Source organism: Protomyctophum bolini, assembly GCF_963924005.1.
Source record: "Protomyctophum bolini genome assembly, chromosome: 2".
In the NCBI taxonomy this organism is placed as follows: domain Eukaryota; kingdom Metazoa; phylum Chordata; class Actinopteri; order Myctophiformes; family Myctophidae; genus Protomyctophum; species Protomyctophum bolini.
In genome coordinates this window covers 5805353-5830707 of record NC_137863.1, presented here as the reverse complement: position 1 = coordinate 5830707, position 25355 = coordinate 5805353, and the positions used below count along the sequence as shown (strand labels likewise).

At 43.4% G+C, this 25355-nt stretch overlaps 1 protein-coding gene across 1 annotated transcript; it reads right to left on the bottom strand.

Moving 5' to 3' along the window:
- Positions 1 to 1271: 1271 nt before the first annotated feature.
- LOC308326464 (integrin alpha-2-like) lies at positions 1272 to 24400 on the bottom strand (the record flags this gene model as incomplete). The annotated part of the gene is made up of 35 exons (XM_080779355.1): positions 1272 to 1306; positions 1691 to 1841; positions 2608 to 2724; positions 3452 to 3541; positions 3655 to 3768; positions 4150 to 4206; positions 4931 to 5020; positions 6250 to 6355; positions 6495 to 6578; positions 6676 to 6758; positions 6966 to 7049; positions 7171 to 7208; positions 7436 to 7523; positions 7606 to 7608; positions 7691 to 7693; positions 7777 to 7845; positions 7953 to 8072; positions 8814 to 8831; positions 9256 to 9378; positions 9476 to 9603; positions 10404 to 10540; positions 10724 to 10854; positions 11761 to 11964; positions 12440 to 12583; positions 14884 to 15029; positions 15247 to 15385; positions 15552 to 15625; positions 16718 to 16898; positions 17681 to 17840; positions 19603 to 19763; positions 20144 to 20277; positions 20468 to 20570; positions 21017 to 21105; positions 21793 to 21893; positions 24354 to 24400. 35 exons carry the CDS (start codon positions 24398 to 24400, stop codon positions 1272 to 1274), a joined length of 3552 nt encoding a protein of 1183 aa, XP_080635481.1.
- Between the last annotated feature and the right edge of the window lie 955 nt (positions 24401 to 25355).

Genomic DNA, 25355 nt, shown 5'->3' with positions numbered 1-25355 from the left:
TATCCAGGCACTGTTAACTCTCGCCCCCTGGTGGAGGGGTGTGTGTATTGTCACTCAGACTGTGGTGAAAGAAGACTTACTTACTTTTACTTGTGTAGTATCAATGCAGAAATAAATAGCCTACTCTGTTTCTTTTGTTGTGTACAAGCAATCTCTACTCGTCATGCAGAATGTCCCATTTGAAATGTTTTTTTTTTATAAATTACAGATATACAAGCTCACAACACATTGAAAAAAAAGTGGTTAATGTAGCCTCTCTCCTGCTCTTTGTCTGCAAAAAGTAAAACACTGTATGACTGACTGTACATGAATAGTGAGTGCAGTGGAGTGTCCAGTCAGCGGGTGGTTTCACGCCTGGAAAAGTACACACTGGACACCATTTTACAGTTTTATTTTATGTGAGCGGAGCCTTAGGGCCGATTCATAGTTCATACTCCTATTTTAGAGCCGAATAAAAGTCGGTTCGGCGCTGTAGAGCCTACAATGTGACGTCATTTGAGGTTCGGGGGGACGGGTAGGACCGTCCTAAAGTCGGCTCTTCGGTGCTACTGAAAATTTCTGACGAGCCGAAATCATTTCGGCACTACAGCGCCGAAACAACGGTAAAATAGGAGTATGAATCGGCCCAATTAACCCATTGGCAAAAAAGGAGGAAAAAGAGTGGCCTCTTTTTTTCCTGTGAGAGTCAACGGTCTTACTGGAGACTTAGTGCAGTGGTTCCCCAAAATGTTCACGTCAAGGACCCCCAAAATGATACTCATTGCCCTGTGGACCCCCATTTGAAAACATACGCGAAGGACCCCCATACGAGGACCCTGCAGGCACTACAGCGCCGAAACAGCGGTAAAATAGGAGTATGAATCGGCCCTAACTCTCTCTCTCTCTCTCAGGTGTCTACAGGTAATTTTCCTGTCCACGAGTGTCTTCTATCTATTGCATTCCCTTCTTCAACAAAGGCAGGAAACTCCCTCCTCTTCCTCACCGAAGTAGCAACACAGCCGGTGAGTACACACTCGCACGCACGTGATTGTGATTGCTTAATTGACCAGTTTCATTTCAAGGACCCTCGGGTTTGACCTGAACTTTAGGCTATGGTCCCCTATTTAATGGCATTTCTATCTCTGGCACCCCCAATGTATATTGTAAAATAAAAGTTAATTTAACTCTGAGAGTGTACAAATGGTTTAATTTTTACACTCTCTGAGTTACAGACCCATAAGGGTCCATTTGGTTCCTAACTATCATTTAGCTGGGGACCCCCTGGAACTCCCTCAAGGACCCCTGGAGCCACCATGCAGGGAGAATGCTAGAATTTAAGTAGAAAATAAGTCTTCCATACAGGTTTTCAGTATAAAATATATCACATATTCTTGTTTATTTGTCTATTTGTATCCCCATTAGCTACTACCTTAGTAGAAGCTACTCTTCCTGGGGTCCACACATAAAATACATTACATCATATGAAATACATTTGACAAGACTGTAAGAAAAACAGTTAAAAAAATAAATAAAATACAACTAAATATAAAACAAGTGATTAATAAATATAACATCGCAACCATGAATACAGTTTCAGCTTGAGTAGCCTACCGTTACAGTATGAGATATTTTAAACAGTGTTCAATCATCAAAAAGCAAGTGACATGAGATATTTCTTTAACTTATTCTTTTTTTAATGAAAATACAGAACATGGGAGCATAATCTCATAATCTGTGTCTGCCTCTCCCTCCTCCACTCTCTCATTCCTGGTTGGGTTGCTCTGCAGAGCGTCTGCCTCTCCCTCCTCCACTCTCTCATTCTGCTCCAACTCCTTGTACTTCTTCCTCTTGAAGAAACCCAGCTGAGAAACATAGAATTAAATAAATCATATAAGTTAATAACAAATTAAAAATATATAGAATGAAAAAACAGAAGAAATCCATAGAAAAGTCAGCCAGTGGTTGCCAGGTGTATCCTAATGTGTACATAGGTATTAATAGGGGGTACAAGAGATGCTCCGATAATCGGCCACCGATCGGTGATATGGCCGATATTCACTCCAAATAACTCGATCGGCAATTATTTACCCTTTTATTTCTGTGATGATCGGCAATTTACCCTATCTGGAGAAATCGTCTTATACCATTTAAGTGGTATAAAAGTCAATCAGATACAGTATATAGTATAATATCATTTTTAGTCTTTGAGACAAGCCTAAACGTTCTCCCCTTCCTCCCCACACACACAGGAACAGTTTTGACGTGGGTTTTGACATATAATAATTTTGGAAATATGAAAACGTTCTTAAAACTCTGGCACAAGTTCGGTATCAGTATCGGCCGATTATGATTGGTGATCATCGCCGGGATCGCTCCCAAAAAACCTGACCAGAGCATCCCTACTAGGGGGTTAAGTTATCAGTGGTTGCTAGAGTGTATCCAAATATGTCAGTAACACTAGGTAGTATCACTAACTTACTAGGGGTTAGCATTGGTTTAGTTAGTGTATCCTAAACCGTGCGTGTTGCTAGGGGGTTAGCAGTGATTGCTAGGTGTGTCCTAGTGTGTGGGTAATAATAGGGCGTTACTAGGGTGTTGGTCGCTAGCTGGGTTGCTAAAGAGCCCCACCTTCCAGAGAGCGACGGCAATCATGGCCAATAGGAGCAGACCTCCGATGACGCTGCCCGCAATCACGGCCACCGGCACGGCAGACTGGCTTAGTGGATCAGTGACGGACACGCCCACCTAAAGAAAGAGAGAGAGAGAGAGCAATATTCAACTTTTGTGAAATAGCCACCTAATAGCTCCCTTGCAATAGAGCGTCGCAGTCCCGCCCCCTTTCATGACGACGCCAGGCCCAGGAAATAGTTTCCAATGCATTTTTCCCATAGACATTTCAAAACGTATTTATTTAAAGACCTTATAAGCGTCGTACGAAGCCAACTCTTGTCGTGACAAATCATGACAACACACACAATATTTTGGACCAAACAAATAATTACAAAGAAGAAAAACAACAAAAAAGTGTTTAAACCTGCCGTTTTCTTCTTCTTTCTAATTATTTGTTCAGCCCGAATGATTTGTCACGACAAGAGTTGTCTTTGTCCGTGGCGTAAACGTCTTTAAATAAATACTTTCTGAAAAGTCTACGAGGAAAATGAACAGGGATTTATTTTCCGGGTCTCTCGCGGGGGCGGGACTGCGACGCTCTATACCCACAGTGAGACCCAGTGTTTCATACAGTTCTTAATGGATCATCACTGTGTTGGTATAGCATGGTATAGTACCAGTCGGTCATACCAACAGTCATTATTCAGACAAACCCGTGCTGCGGATTAAAAATCACCCGTGGCTCCCGACATGACCCCCCAATATAATTCGGCGATCCCCCGAGGGGTTGCGACCCCCATAAATGTTGAGGAAGAATGTGTGTGTGTGTGTGTGTGTGTGTGTGTGTGTGTGTGTGTCTTACCGTTATTTGTGGGTGTGTCACGATAAGAAGTCCTGGTTGTTGGGTTTCGATAAGAGCTGTGCTGGTCAACTCAATGGACTGAAACAATGCCTGAAAACATACACGCATGCATGCATGTTTAATTCTGTTTAAAAGTATTATGATATGATAATTATAATTAAATGATACATAATGTGTAATGTATAATTAGCGGTAATAATTACGGTGGCAAAGGTTCCCTTCCAGATTCTGGTGTTTACGGAGATGCTGTACTTCCTGTTTGGGCTCATGTTCTTCAGGACGCATTTGATTGGTCGACAGGTGGCCGTGTCACAGTCCTACGAGCAGGGGAATGGTGGAGAGGGGGATTCACCAAATTAGTGTATGAAATCATTTGAAAACAAATAAATACCGAAATTATAATTTGCCTACTACTACTACTACTACTACTACTACTACTACTACTAATAATAATAGCCTAATAAATACAGCTGCAAGCAGCCATAACAGGGCCAAGCTATACGCAATACGCCCATTAGCCATAGAAACATAGACTGTCTGTCTGTCTGTCTGTCTGCTCAAGTACTACAGAGATTTTTTTCATTGGCCTTCCTCTCTCTCTCTCTCTCTCTCTCTCTCTCTCTCTCTCTCTCTCTCTCTCTCTCTCTCTCTCTCTCTCTCTCTCTCTCTCTCTCTCTCTCTCTCTCAGGGAGTCCAACCTCAACTTCTACGTATCGACTGGTGATGCTGAGAGTGGCATCACCAAATTCAGCACCCTGGACGATATCGGACCCGAATACAACTTTATTATCAAGGTAACAGTGTTCATTCTGACTATGCATTTTTGAGGGGGGCTAGCATTTAAAATTCTCATTTGTTAATTGTATGGTATACAATTAACAAATGAGCATTTTAAATAGCTGACCCTAACTTAACCTCAGTACAACTGACATACTGGCATATGTTTATCGAAGTGTCATTGCTGGCAGTCAAACGGTTCATAAGCTATGCCTGTTCAAAGTTATCATTTTCCATTGGCCAATGGTTGTGGGCTTTGCATCTTCACAGTTTGGCATATGCCCTCTACCATATTGCCGCGTTTCGCGAAAACCGACTGCACGGAACTGCTAGAAGAAGAAGAAGGTACAAAAACAATAAGGGACAAAAACATAGTCCCTTCACACTTTGTGCCTTAATAATACTATGGTACGAGTAAGACGCGCAAACGCGGGAAGCGAACGCAGCTCGTACATATTTGGGTTTTGGACGTATAGCTGCTTTGGGGACTCCTTATATGGTGCCCCTTTTGTGCCCATATATGGAGCTGAGTGGACCTGGCCCCTTTTGTGCCCATATATGGAGCTGAGTGATTGCTGATGCAACACACTCCATATTTGGATAGCGGGACAGACAGACACACAGACACACAGACAGACACACACACAGACAGACAGACATGATCTGCTAGGTATTACTACTACTACTACTTTTGGTACTCACCAGCTGCTTGGTACCAAACAGCGTCTCTTTACTGAAAGAGGCGGAGCTGGGCATGGTGTCGAGAGTGATATTACAGGTCACATCATCACTCTGGAGGCGGGGGGGTGAGACAAGAAACACAGGTCAAAGGTCAAATGCGTTGAGCACTGTTGAACTCACTGCCTGTCTTGTTACCAGAGAGATCTGCAAGCCCGACACAGGACTCGACCTGTTAATATACACGACGGGCACAGGTTGGGCTCATTTACAACGCATCAGCCATGATGGGTGATGACTGAGTTGTAAATGAGCCCAGCCTGTGCATTAGTCATAGTCACCAGTAGTGGATTGAACGGCAGTGTTCCTTCAGGTTCTATGATTCCTCATATGGGTTTTGTATTGCACTGTATTTATGTTATTTGCTGCTAGATCAGGACCGGGACATTTTTGTGTTATCCTTTTTAGCCCCAAGTGTTTTTATTGTACTTCCATGCAGTTTATTATTTTGTAGTAATAACGTATTCAATTGTTGTACTAATAATGTATTCAATCAATCATGCAATCAATTAAGCAATCACAATCACGTGCGTGCGAGTGTGTAGTTACTCACTGGCTGTGTTGTGACTTCAGTGAGGAAGAGGAGGGGGTTTCCTGCCGCCGTTGAAGAAGGGAATGCAATAGATAGAAGACACTCGTGGACAGGAAAATTACCTGTAGACACCTGAGAGAGAGAGAGAGAGAGAGAGAGAGAGAGTTAGGGCCGATTCATACTCCTATTTTACCGCTGTTTCGGCGCTGTAGTGCCGAAATGATTTCGGCTCGTCAGAAATTTTCAGTAGCACCGAAGAGTCGACTTTAGGACTCTCCTTTTTACGGTTGCCATTATTAAATAATAATTATTATTTTATTTTTCATATCAAAAGTGCAGGAAGTAAAATGTTGAAATAAGTGACAGTTTGCTCCTCAGACTCTGAGCATCAGGAATATAGCCTACCGTACGTGCTTTCAAAGAGTCTCAGTTGGTTGTGTGAGCCTATTCTGTTGTATATGGACTTTAATGTGTCTTGAGTTTAGAGAGCAGGCCAATCACAATTTACGTCCTCACTTTTGTCTTCAATCTTTGTGTTTTCACAAACAGTCAAAAATGGCCATTCATTTTCAATGGCATTTAATGTTTGTGTTGGGAACTTGGGACAAACACTCAAAACTGGCGATTCAGTATCAATGTCATTCGATGTTTGTCTTAGGACAATGTTGGTGTTTATACACATATCCTCAAAGCTGGACATAGGAGGGGCTAGCCCCCCTCAAAAATGCATAGTCAGAATGAACACTGTTACCTTGATAATAAAGTTGTATTCGGGTCCGATATCGTCCAGGCTGCTGAATTTGGTGATGCCACTCTCAGCGTCGCCAGTCGATACGTAGAAGTTGAGGTTGGACTCCCTGAGAGAGAGAGAGAGAGAGAGAGAGAGAGAGAGCGAGAGAGAGAGAGAGAGAGAGAGAATGAGGAAGGCCAATGAACAAATTCTCTGTAGTACTTGAGCAGACAGACAGACAGACAGACAGACAGACAGACAGGTACCTGGATAGAGACAGCTCAGAGTCGTACATCAGAGGAAGGCTGAAAGTCACCTGGTTGTCAAGAGGCCGAAGCTCTGTGTCATCACTGTCAATCAAGACATCAATCAATCAGTCAGTCAATCAATCAATCAATACATCAATGAGTTAACGAGCTGGTCAATATTTCAGGTGATCATTCAGACCTCAGGACGTTGAAGGTAAACGCGGCGTCTCTCCGCAGAGGTCGCTCGTCCACACCGAGGTCAAAGTTCAGTGTGAAGGTCACCTGGAGGTCAGCGATGGAAAAGAAGAGAAAGGGTGAATTTACAGACCGTCTGTGTTTATAGACTTTACACACAAATGAAGGGAGAAGAGAGAGTAATGGTGCGTTCAGACTTGGATGGTTAGAGCGGCACGATTACATACAAAGTCAATGCAAAGACGAGAATTGCGCGATATATATTCAAGTCGGAACACAGTACAGAGTACGTACCTCCTGGCCGCCCATTAGAGCTGGGTATCCTACCACACATGTCAGCATGTCAGTGACATCACACTGCACTACTGTAGCATCATGCTGAGAGAGAGAGAGACAGAGAGAGAGAGAGAGGGAGAGATATGAGAGAGTGAAAGTATTGTTGGGTGAACTCTGACATGTCGGAAATGTTCTGGGTCAATTGGGTACACAGCGAGTATACAGTGTGAGCGGCGCTCACGTCGGCCGTGAATTGGAGGTCTGTACAGTGTGAGCACATATCAGTGAGCACACATCAGTGAGCTCGTACAGTATGAGTGGTGGTAGTACACAATTGCACAGTGTATGACTATGGAAGCCTTTAGGCCACTTTGTCCACATTGGAAGAGCGAAATCTCTCACAGGCTGAGTAACAAAGGATAAGTACTGCATACAGAGTACTCACAGGCTGAGTAACAGAGGATAAGTACTTCATACAGAGTACTTACAGGCTGAGTAACAGAGGAGTAGTACATAGAGAGTACTTAGAGGCTGAGTAACAGAGTAGTAGTACTGCATATACAGAGTACTTACAGGCTGAGTAACAGAGGAGTAGTACATAGAGAGTACTTAGAGGCTGAGTAACAGAGTAGTAGTACTGCATATACAGAGTACTTACAGGCTGAGTAACAGAGGAGTAGTACATAGAGAGTACTTAGAGGCTGAGTAACAGAGTAGTAGTACTGCATATACAGAGTACTTACAGGCTGAGTAACAGAGGAGTAGTACTGCACACAGAGTACTTACAGGCTGAGTAACAGAGTAGTAGTACTGCATAGAGAGTACTTACAGGCTGAGTAACAGAGTAGTAGTACTGCATACACAGAGTACTTACAGGCTGAGTAACAGAGGAGTAGTACTGCATACACACAGTACTTACAGGCTGAGTAACAGAGTAGTAGTACTGCATACAGAGTACTTACAGGCTGAGTAACAGAGTAGTAGTACTGCATAGAGAGTACTTACAGGCTGAGTAACAGAGGAGTAGAACACGTTGTTGGAGTACTCGGTGGTCAGGCGGACGTTGTAAGCCCTGTCCACCCGCTCAGCGTTGGAGACCGACACCTCGAAGGACAGACGGCGATTCTTGGAGCTTAGCAATAATTTGGACGAACTGGAGAAAATACAAATTAATTAAAAAAAAAAAGACATAATTTAACTCAATTTGTTTTGTTGTTTTCTAAGTGCAGCTGTCAAAGTGGGTATTGTCAGGTGGTATTTTCGGTTTGCGTGGACCCGTGAACACCTCTAGGACTAGTACAGGACATTTAATATACTTTATGCGTCTCTCTGGATATGAGTGTCTCAATGTCTTCATTGTCACAAAAAGGGAAAAATTGTAACTGGTAGGCATGTAACGATACACTCAACTCACGATACGATATGTATCACGATATGAGGTTCACGACAATGATTTTCCAGACAAATGACCGAAAAATCATTTTTTTTAATGATTTATCTCCCCCCCCCAAGCTTTTTTTCACAATTTTTATTTAACTACATTGCAAAAGTAGACGTACCGGTACTTTTCATGTAAAATTACTTAATTTCTGTGCAACAACAACAACTGTAAACATGCTTTCATGTTTAAACCTAGGTCGAGTTAACATTTCTTCTTCATATATATAGATTTTTAATAAATCGATACATATATCGTCTGGATATAATATATATCGATATACGATATATCGTTACATTATAGTAACTGGATCTCTTCTCCACTAATCCCTCGTTATACCTCTTTAGTCTAGTTTTTATTTGTTGACGAAATTGTCAGTATATTTCGATCGATGATTGATTGATGTCTCTCTCTCTCTCTCCCTCTACCTCTCTCTCCCATTCTCTCTATAGAGAAGTCAGAGACAAATTAAGAACACATCTTAAATCTTCTAAATAGTACCATTGTAGTGCTTACCTGGGTTTCACTCGGATAGACAAGGCAGACCTGCACACGTCATCCGACCCACAATCCTTTCCAAAGGGAACCTGTGGTGTGTGTGTGTGTGTGTGTGGGGGGGGGGGGTGCACCATTAGTTGCAAGTCATTGAATGCAATTTATAGTAGTAGCAGCAGTACTGTTTTTATGTAGTGTTTGTTTACCTGGTATTCTATAGTTTCAATGTACAGATTATTATTTAATATTTTGATAATATATTGTTCAAAGTTTACTGAGGGCTGAGGCACTACACTGCTTACTATAAGTCACTCTGGGTGAGAACGTTTTATAAATGCATACATTGTAAATTGTAGCCTACTAGTACTAGCTTACTTGAAAGTTCCAGGACTTTGTACTGTCGTGGTCTAGAACTGGACTGGATTCTGAACTGGACTGGATCCCCGGCTGAGAGACTGTGACATTGAGGGACAGAGGAAGGAAAGACGCTGGGTTTTTCTAAGAGAAGGAGAGGACAAAATGAGTGTTAAACAAAACATGAAGACAAACCATAGAAGCCCCCCCCCTTCCCTCTCTCTCTCTCTCTCTCTCTCACCTGTGCGTAGACAGTGTGGGCGTGGCAGACAGGCGTCCCGTTCTCCAGATGAACCTGCACCTCCTTCCGCCGTCCGTCCTCCCCGCCCAATGTCCCTCTGCTGTCCACCGTTATATTACACCATAACACTGAGACAGACAGACAGACAGACAGACAGACAGACAGACAGACAGACAGACAGACAGAGTTAGGCCCAGTTCCAATGTACCCCCTCACTCACAGATTATTTTACATAAACACTTAAACCAAAAGCACAATGCTTTGGTCATGTAAACGAATGAGGAACGAGTAATACTTTTATTCAGGTTCCATGTGTAAACAGTTGGGTATGAATCTCTGTTCGGAATGAATTCATGTGCATTCAATGTGTCCATGTAAAAAGCAGCGACGCCTGTTCACGTGAAGTCCGTTAGCTTGAGGGCTGTCCCTTAATCCCTAGCCTGGTAAACCACTCCCGCTTTGTGGCTGTGATACCTCACTGACTTCACCTCCGCGTTTTTAACCCAGCTTTGTGTGACTAGTACTGGCCAATCACAGCAGGGCTTTCTGAGAACTGCGGTGAGCATGGAACGCTCGCTCTCCCTTTAGTTTCCCCACCTCTCTCTATCCTTGCTCGATTTCAGAGCGACTACACAACCTGCCCAGCGCGGACAAAACACGGTCAGTGGCCAAAGACACATCGCTGTTTGCCTTCATTCAAAATGTGCGCTTTGTGTGTGTGTGTGTGTGTGTGTGTGTGTGTCTCACTCGGACACGCAATATTCACTGCGACACAGACACGTGGCGTTAAACGTAAAACATAGTCTTGCCAACACCATAACGTAGCCTTGGGAAGTAAATTACCCAGAGGTCCAGAGGACTACAATACATTACCCAGAGGTCCAGAGGACTACATTACCCAGAGGTCCAGAGGACTACAATAAATTACCCAGAGGTCCAGAGGCGGTGGATGGTCTGACTGTGGAGGTCAAACACACGGTCGCAATGGAGACCGAACGGTCAAACAAGCTCAGCTTGGGGGGGTCGAAGGTCATGGTGGCCGTTACTACAGCAACAGGCCTTGACCTATCAGGAGAACAGAAAGGTTGTTTTGTTACCAGGTGGACCTATCAGGAGAACAGAAAGGTTACCAGATGGAGGACGACTACATAGAATGCTAAGTCCTACTACCACTAGCTACGTAGTACAACTAGTACTGCAGACACTACATCTGCTACAGAACCTGTCAAACAGGAAGTGGTGTTTTACCAGAGGTTGATCACTTTCCCATACGCCCCTACAGTGACGTCATTGATCAGGTCACCGTTGAGGTCAAAGGTCGTGTCCAGTGAGCGTCCAAAGTACATCAAGCCGGAGTCCAGCGAGGAACCTCTGATTTTCTGCAGAAAAAAACACACCACAAAATAATGTATCTTCCCACTGAAAGTACACCATTTACAGTTTAGTTGCCAACCGTTATTTTGACCAAGCTTGACTAAATTGGGGAGAAAAAAGGGGTGAAAAGTAGCTTGGGAAGCATTCCTCTTCGGTTTTATGATCCGGTCGGGTGCGGATGGTATCTTAACCCATTCTGACCTGAGATCAGATTCATACGAGGTTTCCACTGGACACACACTATGGTCTGATTAACCCATTCTGACCTGAGATCAGATTCTAAAAATGTCAGTCGTTCTTCGATTTTTTTCCAAAAATAGCAGACCTACAAGCTCATAGCGCGCCACTCGGTGGCGCGCTATGAGCTTGTAGATCTTCTATTTTTCAATAGCTAAAGCATAACATGATGCTAACACCAAAATGGCTTCCCGTTCAGAATGGGTTAATTACGTCATGTTGTAGTCACTGATTTGTAGTCATCAGGCAGGAAACGACAACCGGAAATAATAACTAATAATTCCCTGCGATTAAAATCCTATATATATATATATAGGAGTATAGTTTAGCTGATTTTTTAAAATACAAAATGGGCTTAAATGTGAGTGTATACTTTCCAGAGACTATTTATAGCGTCTGTAAACCGTTATCCCACAGGGAAATTCTATTTCACTGGGTATAGGCCCTAAAATTATGATAGCAGGGAATTATTCTGGGTAGTTATTATTCCGTTTGTGGTTTCCTGACTGATGACTACAAATCAGTGACTACAACAAGACGTAAGTTACCATCCGCTCCCGACCGGAGGACTGGATCACACAGTGATTTATTAACACAGTAGACCAGGCTTTCCTCCGTGGTGGAAAGCCTGGTGACGCGAGGTCAGGTAAAAAATCACCCCAAAAAAACCCCACCTGTGAGTACTGCGTCCTCAGAGTACTTTTGTCTCCGTTGTAAATGTAGATGACTCCCTTGTTGTCGTCCTCCAGAGGGGCTCCGACCACCACATCGGTGGACCCGTCCAGGTCCAGGTCTCCGGCACCGCTCAGTGCCTGCCCAAAACCAGAGTTCTCTGCTGGGGAAGGGCCAGAGAGGAAGCCCCTGTCTGTCAGCACTCCCTGGAGGTTGAGGATATAGGAGATACTATTAGCATTGAGATTTGAGATGCATCCTAAAATCATTCACGCTCAGGATATACCAACCAGGCTGCTGGAAATGAGGCCGAAATACTGAGAAAGGCATTTCTCATCAATGGCATCATGGGGCGTGATGCTCTGCTAGTTGCTTTACATGTTAATTTATCTCAATGGGTATTTGACTGGACTTTACACACAGTTTAAACTTTAAGTCTTCTTTCAATTATCATGACTTGTACAGGCCGGTACAAGCTCTAGCGCCACGAAAAAAATACAATGAATGAATGAGGTGTAATGCATAAACCTGTGTCCTCGAGTCTGGACTGGCCACAGGACGTACCAGGCACATGCCCGGTGGGCATGTATTTCAAGTATTTGTATGGGCCTCGACCCAAAAAGTCAGTAACGCTGGTTGTGGTGGGCCAGTCTGGTAGATAGATACTGAGGCTAACCTCACCTTGCTAAAGGACAGAATGTAGACACGTCCTGTTTGTTTCTTCAGGGGACTCATGAAGTTTGGTGCAGAGACCAGTAGCAGGTCTGACGTCATGTCACCGTCCACGTCCACAGAACACAGGACACCGCCGTAGTACGACCCCAACTACACACACACACACACACGCACACGCACACACACACAGCAGGCTTTGTGAATCTCTATACGCATCCCGATACGATACATTAACGACACATTGGAGCAATTTCACAATTTCACAAAAGATTTCATGAGCTTCAATTTCCTAAAACGCACAAAAAATGTATTCCCAACTATAGGGTTGGGCGGGTCCGGAACCGGAGGGACCAGATCCAGACCATCGAGGAACCCGAATCGGTTCCATCCATTTGGAATTGTTTCTGGAACTGGTTCGATCACACACTGTCAGAGCTGGTATGTAGACTTCACATCTGCTACAATACCGGTAAAACTATTTTATTTCAAGGACCACTATAACTATATGAGAGTGAATGTACAAATGGAACCAAATGGACCTGTAAGGGTCCATTTGGTTCCATCAGTACTGATGGAACCAAATGGACCCTTACAGATCTGTAAGGGTCCATTTGGTTCCATTTGTACACTCACACACACACACACACACACACACACACACACACAGCAGGCTTTGTGAATCTCTATATGAGGGAGATTTGATACGCATCCCGATACGATACATTAACGACACATTGGAGCAATTTCACAAAAGATTTCATGAGCTTCAATTTCCTAAAACGCACAAAAAATGTATTCCCAACTATAGGGTTGGGGGGTCCGGAACCGGAGGGACCAGATCCAGACCATCGAGGAACCCGAATCGGTTCCATCCATTTGGAATTGTTTCTGGAACTGGGTTTATCACACACTGTCAGAGCTGGTATGTAGACTTCACATCTGCTACAATACCGGTAAAACTATTTTATTTCAAGGACCACTATAACTATATGAGAGTGAATGTACAAATGGAACCAAATGGACCTGTAAGGGTCCATTTGTACACTCTCAGCGTTACAGATCTGTAAGGGTCTATTTGGTTCCATTTGTACACTCTCAGCGTTACAGATCTTTAAGGGTCTATTTGGTTCCATTTGTACACTCTCAGCGTTACAGATCTTTAAGGGTCAATTTGGTTCCATTTGTACACTCTCAGCGTTACAGATCTGTAAGGGTCCATTTGGTTCCATTTGTACACTCTCAGCGTTACAGATCTGTAAGGGTCCATTTGGTTCCATTTGTACACTCTCAGCGTTACAGATCTGTAACGGTCCATTTGGTTCCATTTGTACACTCTCAGCGTTACAGATCTGTAACGGTCCATTTGGTTCCATTTGTACACTAGTTACAGACCCCAGGGCATACCGGGAATTTTTTGACAGGCAGGCAGGCCAATAGGCGGCAGGCCACCAGGAAAGGTCCGGGCGTGCTGCCATTCTGCCAGTGCCATCATGATCATTTCACTGTACCTAAACCCTCTACAAAGGGTTGTGTAGTTGTCTGTTGGTTTGTATCATTTAGGCCTATGTTGTTCTGTAAAAGTGGTGGTATTAGGGCTTGTTTGTTTGTGTGTGCCGCGACGGAGCGGGCGGTAGAGTTTCTGCTATCTGCGCGCTGGTTGTGGTGGGCCGGTCTGGGCCACATACACGCGAAAATGCCCGGACCGAATTTTTGTCCCAGTCCTGACAGACCCTGTAAGGGTCCATTTGGAACGCCCTATACAGTCATTGTTAAAAAGGGAATTGCGAAAGCCCAAACTGCACCAATGTTTGGCCACGCAACCCCTTGCAACATGCAACTATTTGCAACTATACTTGCAATCATTATCCTCAATGTCAGTTGCAAGGAGTTGCATTGGTGTGGTTGACCTTACAACTGTTTTGTTGCAAAGAGTTGCAACTACTTGTGACTATATTTGCAAGGAGTTGCAACTGGTGTGGTTTGGCTTTAAGGAACCGGAGTCACAACTTATAGAATTCTGGGAGAGAAAAAAAAATAAACGTTTATTGAAGAACATTTATATACTAAATTGCTATTAACTTAAAATTGTATGATTTGTACTGATTGTAGCCTATACCAGTCCCATCATGCTGTTTTTGAGTGGTGCAACCACTCCCATAGACTCTCCTATATGTGTGTGGCTGTGTCCTTGGTTCTGTCTGTCCCTGTGTCTGTCTGTCTGTCTGTCCCTCCCTGTGTCCCTGGCTGTGTGTGGCTGTCTGTCTGTCCCTGTGTCCCTGGCTGTGTCTGTCCGTCCCTGAGTCCCTGGCTGTGTCTGTCTGTCTGTCCCTGGCTGTGTCTGTCTGTGTGTCTGTCCCTGTGTCCCTGGCTGTGTCCAAGCACAAAAATAGCGGTTGTTCACCACCAAGTGTCACTGGTTGGTAAGGACCCATTGTGCTATTATTTATCACCTGTTGTCCTCTGTGTGAGTCCAGGACGTCAGGCTGCCCCCTGCTGTTCAGAGTGTAGACCACCACCTGCCCCGTGTGGTTAGAGCGCGGCGCGCCCGCTACGAAGTACTCCTCCACACCGTCGTACAGAGTAGTGACGGAGTACCCTGCACACACACACACACACACACACACACACACACACACACACACACACACACACACACACACACACACACACACACACACACACACACACACACTAGTCAGAAGCATTGAAGTACAACAAATCACCATGCATAGTCAAACAGAGGCAAGAGGCAGTAGTATCAATAGTAGTAGTATTAGTAATAGTAGTAGTAGTAGTAGATAGGCTAGTAGTACCTAGATATGAGCTGTCTTTTCTGTCTTGCAGTATTTCAGCAAAGGAACCTTCGGGAAAGATGATGGTCTTGTCTGCAGTCTGATGGACCACCGTTCCACTCCAATCATATGCACCCACAGCACCCAACAACCATGTGTCCTGGGTGGGAAGAGGGAAATGCACACATTATATATTAATTGCAATTCCTCTGTCGGTCTGTCTGTCTGTCTGTCTGTTGTTTGGTCGGTCTGTCGGTCGGTTGGTTGGTCTGTCGGTCTGTCGGTCTGTCTGTCTGTCCGTCTGTCCGTCCGTCCGTCGGTCGTACCTTGTCTCTGGTCTGATGAGCGCTGAATCCAACTTGTGACATCTCCATCTTGAACTGCAGGCCCTGTCCAGTACCTGCACGTTTGACATGACAGCTGATATTACTGTATGCACTCAATAACAATGATATAACATGACATATGACATGATTTGATAGGCTATAGTATAGTAAGCATAAAGTATCGCCCCAATAACATGAACGGTGCACAATGATAGTCAATGGCCCAGCGCTGGCTCGAAGCTGCAATACTAAATCCGGCCACTATGTCCGTTTCGCCTCAGGGTTTCCTCCTGGTGCTGTCTCTATTAATATATATTCTAAGGGCCCCCCCCCCCCATCTGTCTCCCCCTTTCCTGTCTAATTACTGTACCCTCTCAAATCAATATAAGGCAAAAACGCCCCAAAAAATATCTTTATAAAATATCTGAACGGGAACCCCTTTTGGTGTTTTAACTAAGCATTATGTTATAATTTTGCTACTTAAAAAATAGCAGATCTACAAGCTCAAAGCGCGCCTACGAGCTTGTAGGTCTGCTATTTTTGAAAAAATTGTAAAAATGCGGCACAGATCTTTGAATAATATATATTCTTTCGGAGCGAACTTTTTTTTTTAATTTCGATGTCAGGCCTAAAGGGTTTCAAAAAGAATGTTCTGCCAAACATTGGGTCACAAAATGTACAAGTTACTTTCCAGAGGACTAACAATAATAATAATACTAATAATTTGTGATGCACCGAATATTCGGCCGCAGAAAATATTCGGCAGAAAATGGCTATGCATTTTTGTCCTATTCGGTTTCGGCCCGACTAGGCCGAAAATATATCACCGAATAGTGTATGCAATGAATGCATTCAAAAGAGCTGAATAAATGTTTTATGGACCCATAATAGTGATTATTATTTAAGTTAAGTTTTGCCATAACCATTTATTTTGCCATAAATCAGGTATAGCTTTAAAGTACGGCCATGACAGCAATGGTATAGGAAAAAAGATGTATAATATTAATCATATTCGGATATTCGGTTTTCGGCCAACTGTTTCCTACATTTGGTATTCGGTAACTGTGTAATAACACAGACCCTCGATGTTGTTTTCAGCGTGTGTGGAGATCCTGTCTCCCAGCGTCGCTGCGATCAATAATAATAATAATATTAATAACACAGACCCTCGATGTTGTTCTCAGCGTGTGTGGAGATCCTGTCTCCCAGCGTCGCTGCGATCAGCACCAGAGCATCCTCGTCGGCCACGTTGAACACGTACTGCTCGCTGGGCACGCTGGCGATGGACTCGATCTCTGTGATCAGGTCGTCCGTACTCAGACCGTTACGAGTGTAGTAGCCGAGGACCTGGAATGGACATTGTTTTTATTAACCCATTCTGACCTGAGATCAGATTCATATGAGGTTTTCCACTGGACACACACTGGTCTGATGAACCCATTCTGACCTGAGATCAGATTCTAAAAAATGTCAGTCGTTCTTCGCTTTTTTCAAAAAATAGCAGATCTACAAGCTCGTAGCGCGCCACTCGGTGGCGCGCTATGAGCTTGTAGATCTGCTATTTTTCAATAGCTAAAGCATAACATGATGCTTACACCAAAATGTGTTCCCGTTCAGAATGGGTTAATAGCAATGCATTAATGTATTGAATTTTAGACAAAAAAATAATAATAATAAAAATGCATACATAAACAAAACAAAAACAATTCAAAGATTTTCCAGAATATGTTCACGAATATTGATAATTGTGAAAATAGCCGATGCAACACGTTGTGAGCTTGTAGATCTGCTATCTTCACTATATGTTTGGGATAAATGGCTCAAGTGGATAATTCAAAATGTACTTTGTTTCCCTTCATAGAATTAAGTAAGTAAGTAAGAGAGTAAAAGAAAGTGGAGTGGAGTGAAAGCCAAGTATCCAAAAATACAAATTCTCCACACATCCACTCTCCACTCAAAAAAGAACTCAAGACTATAATGTTAATGTGCTTATAGTTAATGTCTGCCTCTGACTAGGTGTAGTACAGTAGTAATACAGTACAGTAGTAATAGTTAATAGTTAATATTACAGTAGTAATACAATACAGTACAGTAGTAATAGTTGAGTTGATATTATCTGCGGTACTCACAGCGATGCCGAAGCGAGTGATGCCGTCCCGCTCGCTCAGCTCGATGACATCGTTGTCGTCGCGCAGGTGCACGTCGTGTGACGAGCCGTCGGTGACGACCACCATCACCTTGGTGGCGTTCCGCTGGCCGCCGCCGTTCTCCCGCCGGAACGCCTGCTCTCTGTCCAATGAATGAGTAGAAAGTTTAGTATAACGCCTGCTCTCTGTCCAATGAATGAGTAGAAAGTTTACTACTACTGCTTTGGGGACTCCTTATATGGTTATGGCTGAGTCATGGTGACGTAACAGCGGGACAGACACTTGCATCAATCACAAACAAATCACTCAGCTCCATATATGGGCACAAAAGCGGGACAGACAGACAGACAGACAGACACACAGACAGACAGACAGACATGATCTGCTAGGTCTCATAGTAAGTGCTCACTGCGTTCGCAATGAAACCCTGCCTATCCGTGTGTTAGTCACGCCTCGTGACATCATGCCTCCATATATGGTCACGCCTCGTGACATCACGCCTCGTGACATCACGCCTCCATATATGGTCAGTTTGGTCACGCCTCGTGACATCACGCCTCCATATATGGTCACGCCTCGTGACACGCGATGCCACCATATATGCCCATCTCCATATATGAAGATCACGACACTGACCTCATCTAACCCTGGATAGCCATACATGGAGATAGACTAGAGATCATCACCTAGATCTGCATATATATGGAGCCGGGCCAGCAACTCTACATCTGACCTGCTCAAACGTCAAACCCTTATATCTCCATATATGGAGCTGACCTGTTCTGACCTTCCATAATTATGTTGATCCCTCCCCACCCGTCCTTCCTGTTCTGACATTCCATATGTTGATCTGACCTCATCAAACCCTGTACACTCAAGACACGCTCCATAGCCCTATACGGCCAGTACAGAATTCCATCCATATGTTGATCTGCCCCCCCCCCCCATTCCAAAGTGCCAACGCCCGCCCAGCAGTCTGCCGTCACCCAGGTGGAGGCGTGTACACTTCGCCCAGCAGTCTGCCGTCACCCAGGTGGATGCGTGTACACTTCGCCCAGTAGTCTGCTGTCACCCAGGTGGAGGCGTGTACACTTGGCCCAGCAGTCTGCCGTCACCCAGGTGGATGCGTGTACACTTCGCCCAGTAGTCTGCTGTCACCCAGGTGGAGGCGTGTACACTTGGCCCAGCAGTCTGCCGTCACCCAGGTGGAGGCGTGTACACTTCGCCCAGTAGTCTGCCGTCACCCAGGTGGAGGCGTGTACACTTCGCCCAGTAGTCTGCCGTCACCCAGGTGGAGGCGTGTACACTTCGCCCAGCAGTCTGCTGTCACCCAGGTGGAGGCGTGTACACTTCGCCCAGCAGTCTGCTGTCACCCAGGTGGAGGCGTGTACACTTGGCCCAGCAGTCTGCCGTCACCCAGGTGGAGGCGTGTACACTTCCATCTCGCCCTCAGGCCGTCTTAAGGCTCATACATACTCCAGTTTTTGGTGATAGGTTATCACCGTTTTAGGTGATAGCTTATAACCTAAAACGGTGATGAGAGTTGAGGCCATCATACTCGCGGTGATGTCCTCAAGGATTGACCCCGCCTCCCTGTGGTTTACCCAACTCCTAGACCAATCAGTGAACGGGGTGATAGCTCCAGAGTGAAAAGACTTATAGTCTGATAGTAAAAAACAGAGAGATGGGTCTGTGTCCGCGGTGATAGCTGATCATCACCGCGACTGACGTAATGGTTTGGTTTTCCAACCCTTTAAAAACTACACCGCGGTGATAACCTATCGCCATAAACTGGAGTATGTATGAGCCTTAATTATAATAACAACAATGCCTCGGAAGGAAGGAAGGAAGGAAGGAAGGAAGGAAGGAAGGAAGGAAGGAAGGAAGGAAGGAAGGAAAGGTACCTTGCAAATGTGATGGCTCCGAACGTGTTGGTCAACCTGCCGAGAGGAGTGTCCTCCAGCTGAGTGATGGCCGCCACGGCGTCCAACAGCGACCCTCTGGAGCGATGCTCGTTGAGATGAAACTCCACCTTCGGCTCGGCGTTGTATTGGATTACAGCCACCTATAGGGGAAAGAAATCAACCAATCACATCTGTAATAATGACCTATAAAAAAAAACAACCAATAATATTGGATGATACTGACCTGTGAATATAACCAATCATATTTGATTATACTGGCCTGACAATTTGCTGGTCCACTAGTAACTAACTAGTTGGTCCACTCGTAACTACTGTAACTACCTGAGTGTTTGCTGGTCCACTAGTAACTACTGTAACTACCTGAGTGTTTGCTGGTCCACTAGTATAACTACTGTAACTACCTGAGTGTTTGCTGGTCCACTAGTAACTACTGTAACTACCTGAGTGTTTGCTGGTCCACTAGTATAACTACTGTAACTACCTGAGTGTTTGCTGGTCCACTAGTAACTACTGTAACTACCTGAGTGTTTGCTGGTCCGATGTCCATGGTCTGTATGAGTCTGTGCAGGAAGGCTGTTACTGGTTCCCAGGAATCGATGCTGTTGGAGCCGTCTAGCACGATGACAATGTCTACGGGACCTCCACGTCCACATGCTGACAGACAGACAGACAGACAGACAGACAGACAGAATTTCAGAAAAACACAAAACATAAATTTTGGAGAGCGGAGAGGTGACGATCTTCGTTCACACTGGCAATCATTACCATCGTCTAGTATTACCCTCCCTGATGCAACAGCAGTGACACAGACATGTTTGTGGGGAGGGAGGACTTGTTCTCTTACTTTGAAGGGCCGGCACGATGGCAGGACGTGCGTTGTCCTTAGCGCAGACACCAGGCAGGAAGTACTGACTGCCACACTGCTGAGCCCACAGCGGAGCACAGGCCTGTTTCAAAATAAAATGTTAAAAAAAAATGCACATTTCAGATCACAAACTGCCCGGACAAGTAAAGTAAAACAGCACATATCAAACGCGTTGTGAGTTGTAGTCAGATCTGCTATTTTCACTCATTTGGATCCCAGGGAATTCAGGGGTCTCAAGCAAGAAAGTTTGAGAACCTCCACTTTAAGATTCATACATGATCTTTTTTTTTGGTAATTGTTGATGATTAGTTTTAAAATGTCAATTCATTTAAAGGAAATGTGAAAGATTCACTGAAGAATAACATTATTGCTTGTATTTATAAATTATAGTTAGCACTTAGCAGTGGTGGCGACAGCAATAGCAGTCGATCATCACTGATAAATTGATTACAATTGAGTACCTTTTAGCATGACTTTATTACATGTATCGTTAACAAACGTTGTATTCAACCAATCAATCAAACTCACCATAAAATGACCATCAGAGCTTCGTGTTAAAGTCAGTCCTAAATTCATATTATCGTTGACATTTCTCACTTCAGGAAAACCGATGGATTCTGAAACATATAGAAAAACAGAAACACATTTATAATACCAGTAGTTATAGGCATGTCATTTACGATATACGATTCGAATCACCATACTAGGTCCACAATGCGATTTTAAATACAAAATCGTTTTCCAGACAAATTACGGAAAAAGCTTTTTATTATTATTATTTCTCTCACTCTATGTTTTCTTCCAGTAATCTTCTTCTCTCATTCTCTTTTCAATACCGTAGCAAATCCTTCTTTTTAAATCAATTCTCTTACAAAGAGAGAAAATGCTGTATTATTTTCTCCTTTTTGCTGTTTTTGCAGATCTACAAGCTCATAGCGCGCCACCGAGTGGCGCGCTATGAGCTTGTAGGTCTGCTATTTTTGAAAAATCGAAGAGCGACTGACGTAGAAGACATTTTTAGAATCTGATCTCAGGTCAGAATGGAAAACTGTCAGGATGTATAGAAGACATTTTTAGAATCTGATCTCAGGTCAGAATGGGTTAAATGGATTTTATCGTTACATGTCTACCAGTAGCACTGATGTTAGTAATGGTGGCAAATGTACTCAAAACTTATGATTCAAAGTACTCAAATGTACTCAAAACTTATGATTCAAAGTACTCAAATGTACTCAAAACGTATGATTCAAAGTACTCAAATGTACTCAAAACTTATGATTCAAAGGCCGGGCGAACAACCGCACCTGGGAGGCGGAGCTTGTCGCAGGCGGAACGCGGAGATGTGATGTCACAGCGGAAGACGTCCCCCTTCCTGTTGCCACTCCACGGGGAGCCAATCAGAATCCTGAATACACAAATACCCAATATGTATGGAAAAATATTAATATGCGCAATTAATCGGTCATCATATTGGTATCGGCAATATCTGCATTTAAAATGTGATACCGGTATCAAACCGATATGAAAATAACATATAGGTTTTAGCCAATTTTATATTAATATAGGTGGTAATATATATTGAGAAAGGAACCATGCGTGGGCCTGTACTGTACTGCAACTGTACTGTACTGTACTGTACTGTACTGTACTGTACTGTACTGTACTGTACTGTACAAAAAACTAATATTTTTTCAATGACAGATGTAGTCACTACGAACACAAATGTCCCAAGAAACTATCTAGCCTAGCCACCGTGTGTGTGTGTGTGTGTGTGTGTGTGTGTGTGTGTGTGTGTGTGTGTGTGTGTGTGTGTGTGTGTGTGTGTGTGTGTGTGTGTGTGTGTGTGTGTGTGTGTGTGTGTGTGTGTGTGTGTGTGTGTGTGTGTGTGTGTGTGTGAGACCTTTGGTCAGACAGTTGTTGTACATTGTATCCAAACTGCTGTTCTTTGGAGCCGACAAACTGCTTTGATCCTGAGGTGGCAACATTGTAACTTACTACACCTATATGAGAGAGAGAGAGAGAGATTAAGTAAATTGATTCATTAATTGAATGAGATGTAAATGTATATTATATTTCTATACTACTTAGGTTATACTGCTGCATCTTTTCATTCATTTTAAACCTTTTATTTATTCTCAAAAGACATTGAGGTCATCCTCATTTGCAGTGTCGTGGAGATACACATAATACAATATTTCAAAGCAATAAACAAAAAACAGAACAGTATAGCATTTCCTCGTCGCGTGACATTTAGCACGTATAGGCATATGTTTAAAAACTGTTGCAGACACTTGGGTGGTAACGTCTGCAATCAAAGATTTAAATTGACCGTATGTTATCTCAAACAATGACTCTCTCTCTATCACACACACACACACACACACACACACACACACACTTTGTGGTATAGCAGTGAAAGCAGTATATAGGCCTACTATAGTGCATATACACGATAAAAGCATGAATATGTCTTAACAGTAACACAATGTAGAAACCTAGCTCTGGTCCATAGCCTTCCTGCTTCGATTCTGCGAATTTCTGCCCTGCAGTAACAGAAATTCGCAGAATCGAAGCAGGAAGGCTATGGACCAGAGCTAGTAGAAACCTAAACCACACCACACCAACAAAACAGTTTTAAGCATGTAACACCTTACACCAATGCAACTCCTTCCTGTCCCCATGGTTTCATTGCGGATAATGATTATGCAATACATGCAACTACTCGGAACCTGAATTGGTTGCAAGGAGTTGTGGTGAAATATTGGTGCGATTTGGGCCTTACAATTAGGCTACAATAAAAAATAAAAAATAAACAATACAGGAGTATAAGTAGAAATGTCTTACTGGCATCAGAATAAATAATACAAAATATATTATTATGCGGTAACTAATAACTAACGTTTTCAAATATGTAGAGGAGTTCAAAGTACGACTTAAGTATAGGCCTAAGCTGGTTTGATTGATTTACATTTTTATGTCCCAGTATGCAGAATGGGTACATGTCAAAGTCAATACAAGATCTGCTACTTTGAGGACAAAACCATGAAAAGCACTAATTAAGACTTGTTTACATCAGGGTCCTTCATTTTCAATTAACGCATTCTGACTTGAGATCAGATTCATACGAGGTTTCCACTGGACACACACTGGTCTGATTAACCCATTCTGACCTGAGATCAGATTCTAAAAATGTCAGTCGTTCTTCGATTTTTCAAAAATAGCTAAAGCATAACATGATGCTAACACCAAAATGAGTTCCCGTTCAGAATGGGTTTATCAGAAACATAGTACAGCCTACAGTATAGGCCTACATAAGTAGGCTACTTAGTTACTTTCCCACTGGTCGTTGATAGATATAGCCTCTATAGTAAGTGTAGTAGCTATGTTCAATTTCCATAATAGTATAATAATAATTATAACTTACATTCAATCCACAGTAACAGCAAGACCGTTCTTGTGCACTCCGCCGTTTCCATTGCAAAAAGAATAAAACAATGATCAAATAAAAACAAAATAACTATATCTATAATAACAATAATAATGAACTGATCAAAGTGATCAAGAGATGGATCGGTCTCTGCAGTCCAGTGTGCCTGAAGTCCACCTGAGATCACTTGAGATCCACTTGAGATCTTTTGAACTAGAGAGAGTGCATTATATAGCAGGGCAGAGAGAGAGAGAGAGAGAGAGAGATGAGAGAGAGAGAGTGGAGGGGGGGGGGGGGGGGGCGAGGGAGAGAGAGGTTGGATGTCAAAAATAGCAGACCTATACAAGCTCGTAGCGCGCCACTCGGTGGCACACCCACAACCCTCTGGTGTTGTGGGTGGGGACTTCGTTGACATTAGGGAAGTATCTAGACAGGTACATGGGTATCTTGGTGGTGTTGTAGCCAATCTCGTAGACCAGACCCATTGCAAGATGCTGTTGCGAAGTGATGTTGGCAAGGTAAATGTAGGCCTATATGTTGGGAAACTTTTAACTTGAACAATAGGCTGTCTGGAGGTGTGAAGTCCACTCCCATGGGGGGGTGGTGGGGGGAGGGTGGCAGGGACCGCAAAAGAAAGTTTGTTATCAGCGAGCCAGGTGCAGATTTGAGCCACGGACCATCATTTGAAATTTAGCCTCTCAGACCCAAAACTAAAGAATATTTTGTTAATTGTTGCATATGATTTTGTCCACATGTCCACGCTGTATTGATGTTGGTATACCACAGGCAAACATTGATCCAAATAACAATTACTCTACACATTCTCTAATTACGTAGACTTCATAAATCAAGTAATGCAGATGTTTAACAATAATTTATTTAACTCTTCAGAGCGTGAAATTAATTTTCCTTTTTACACTCTCAAGAGTTAAAGATCTATAAGGGTCCATTTGGTTACAAACTCTCCATCATTTAGCTGGGGACCACCTGGAACCCCCTCAAGGACCACTGGTTGAAAACCACTGATGTAGAGGCATTTTAATGACGTTAATGACATAGTTCAATGTTGAAAGTTGAGAGTGGTATTCCCCTTTAATACAAATAGTAGTAGTTCCATCATTTTTCAGTGTCTCTGTGTAGAACATTGCAAATATGTACCTTTATGTACATTTGTGTATCTTATTCACATGCAGTACTGCTATCAGTATACTGGTAGTAATAGCAGTAGAAATACACCAGTAGTGCAACATTTAATTACAACTTAAAGGAGAATTCCATACTAAAAGGCTTTCTTACCTTTCTTTGTAGTTGTTACGTCCCCATCAAAGAGGTCCAGGTCTTATTTTGTGCAAAAGCTCCTTATTGGCTATTTCCCCTACCATAAGCCCTAAATTAATTGCATTGAATTGAATGGGATGTATGGGGTGTTGTGCTAATTCG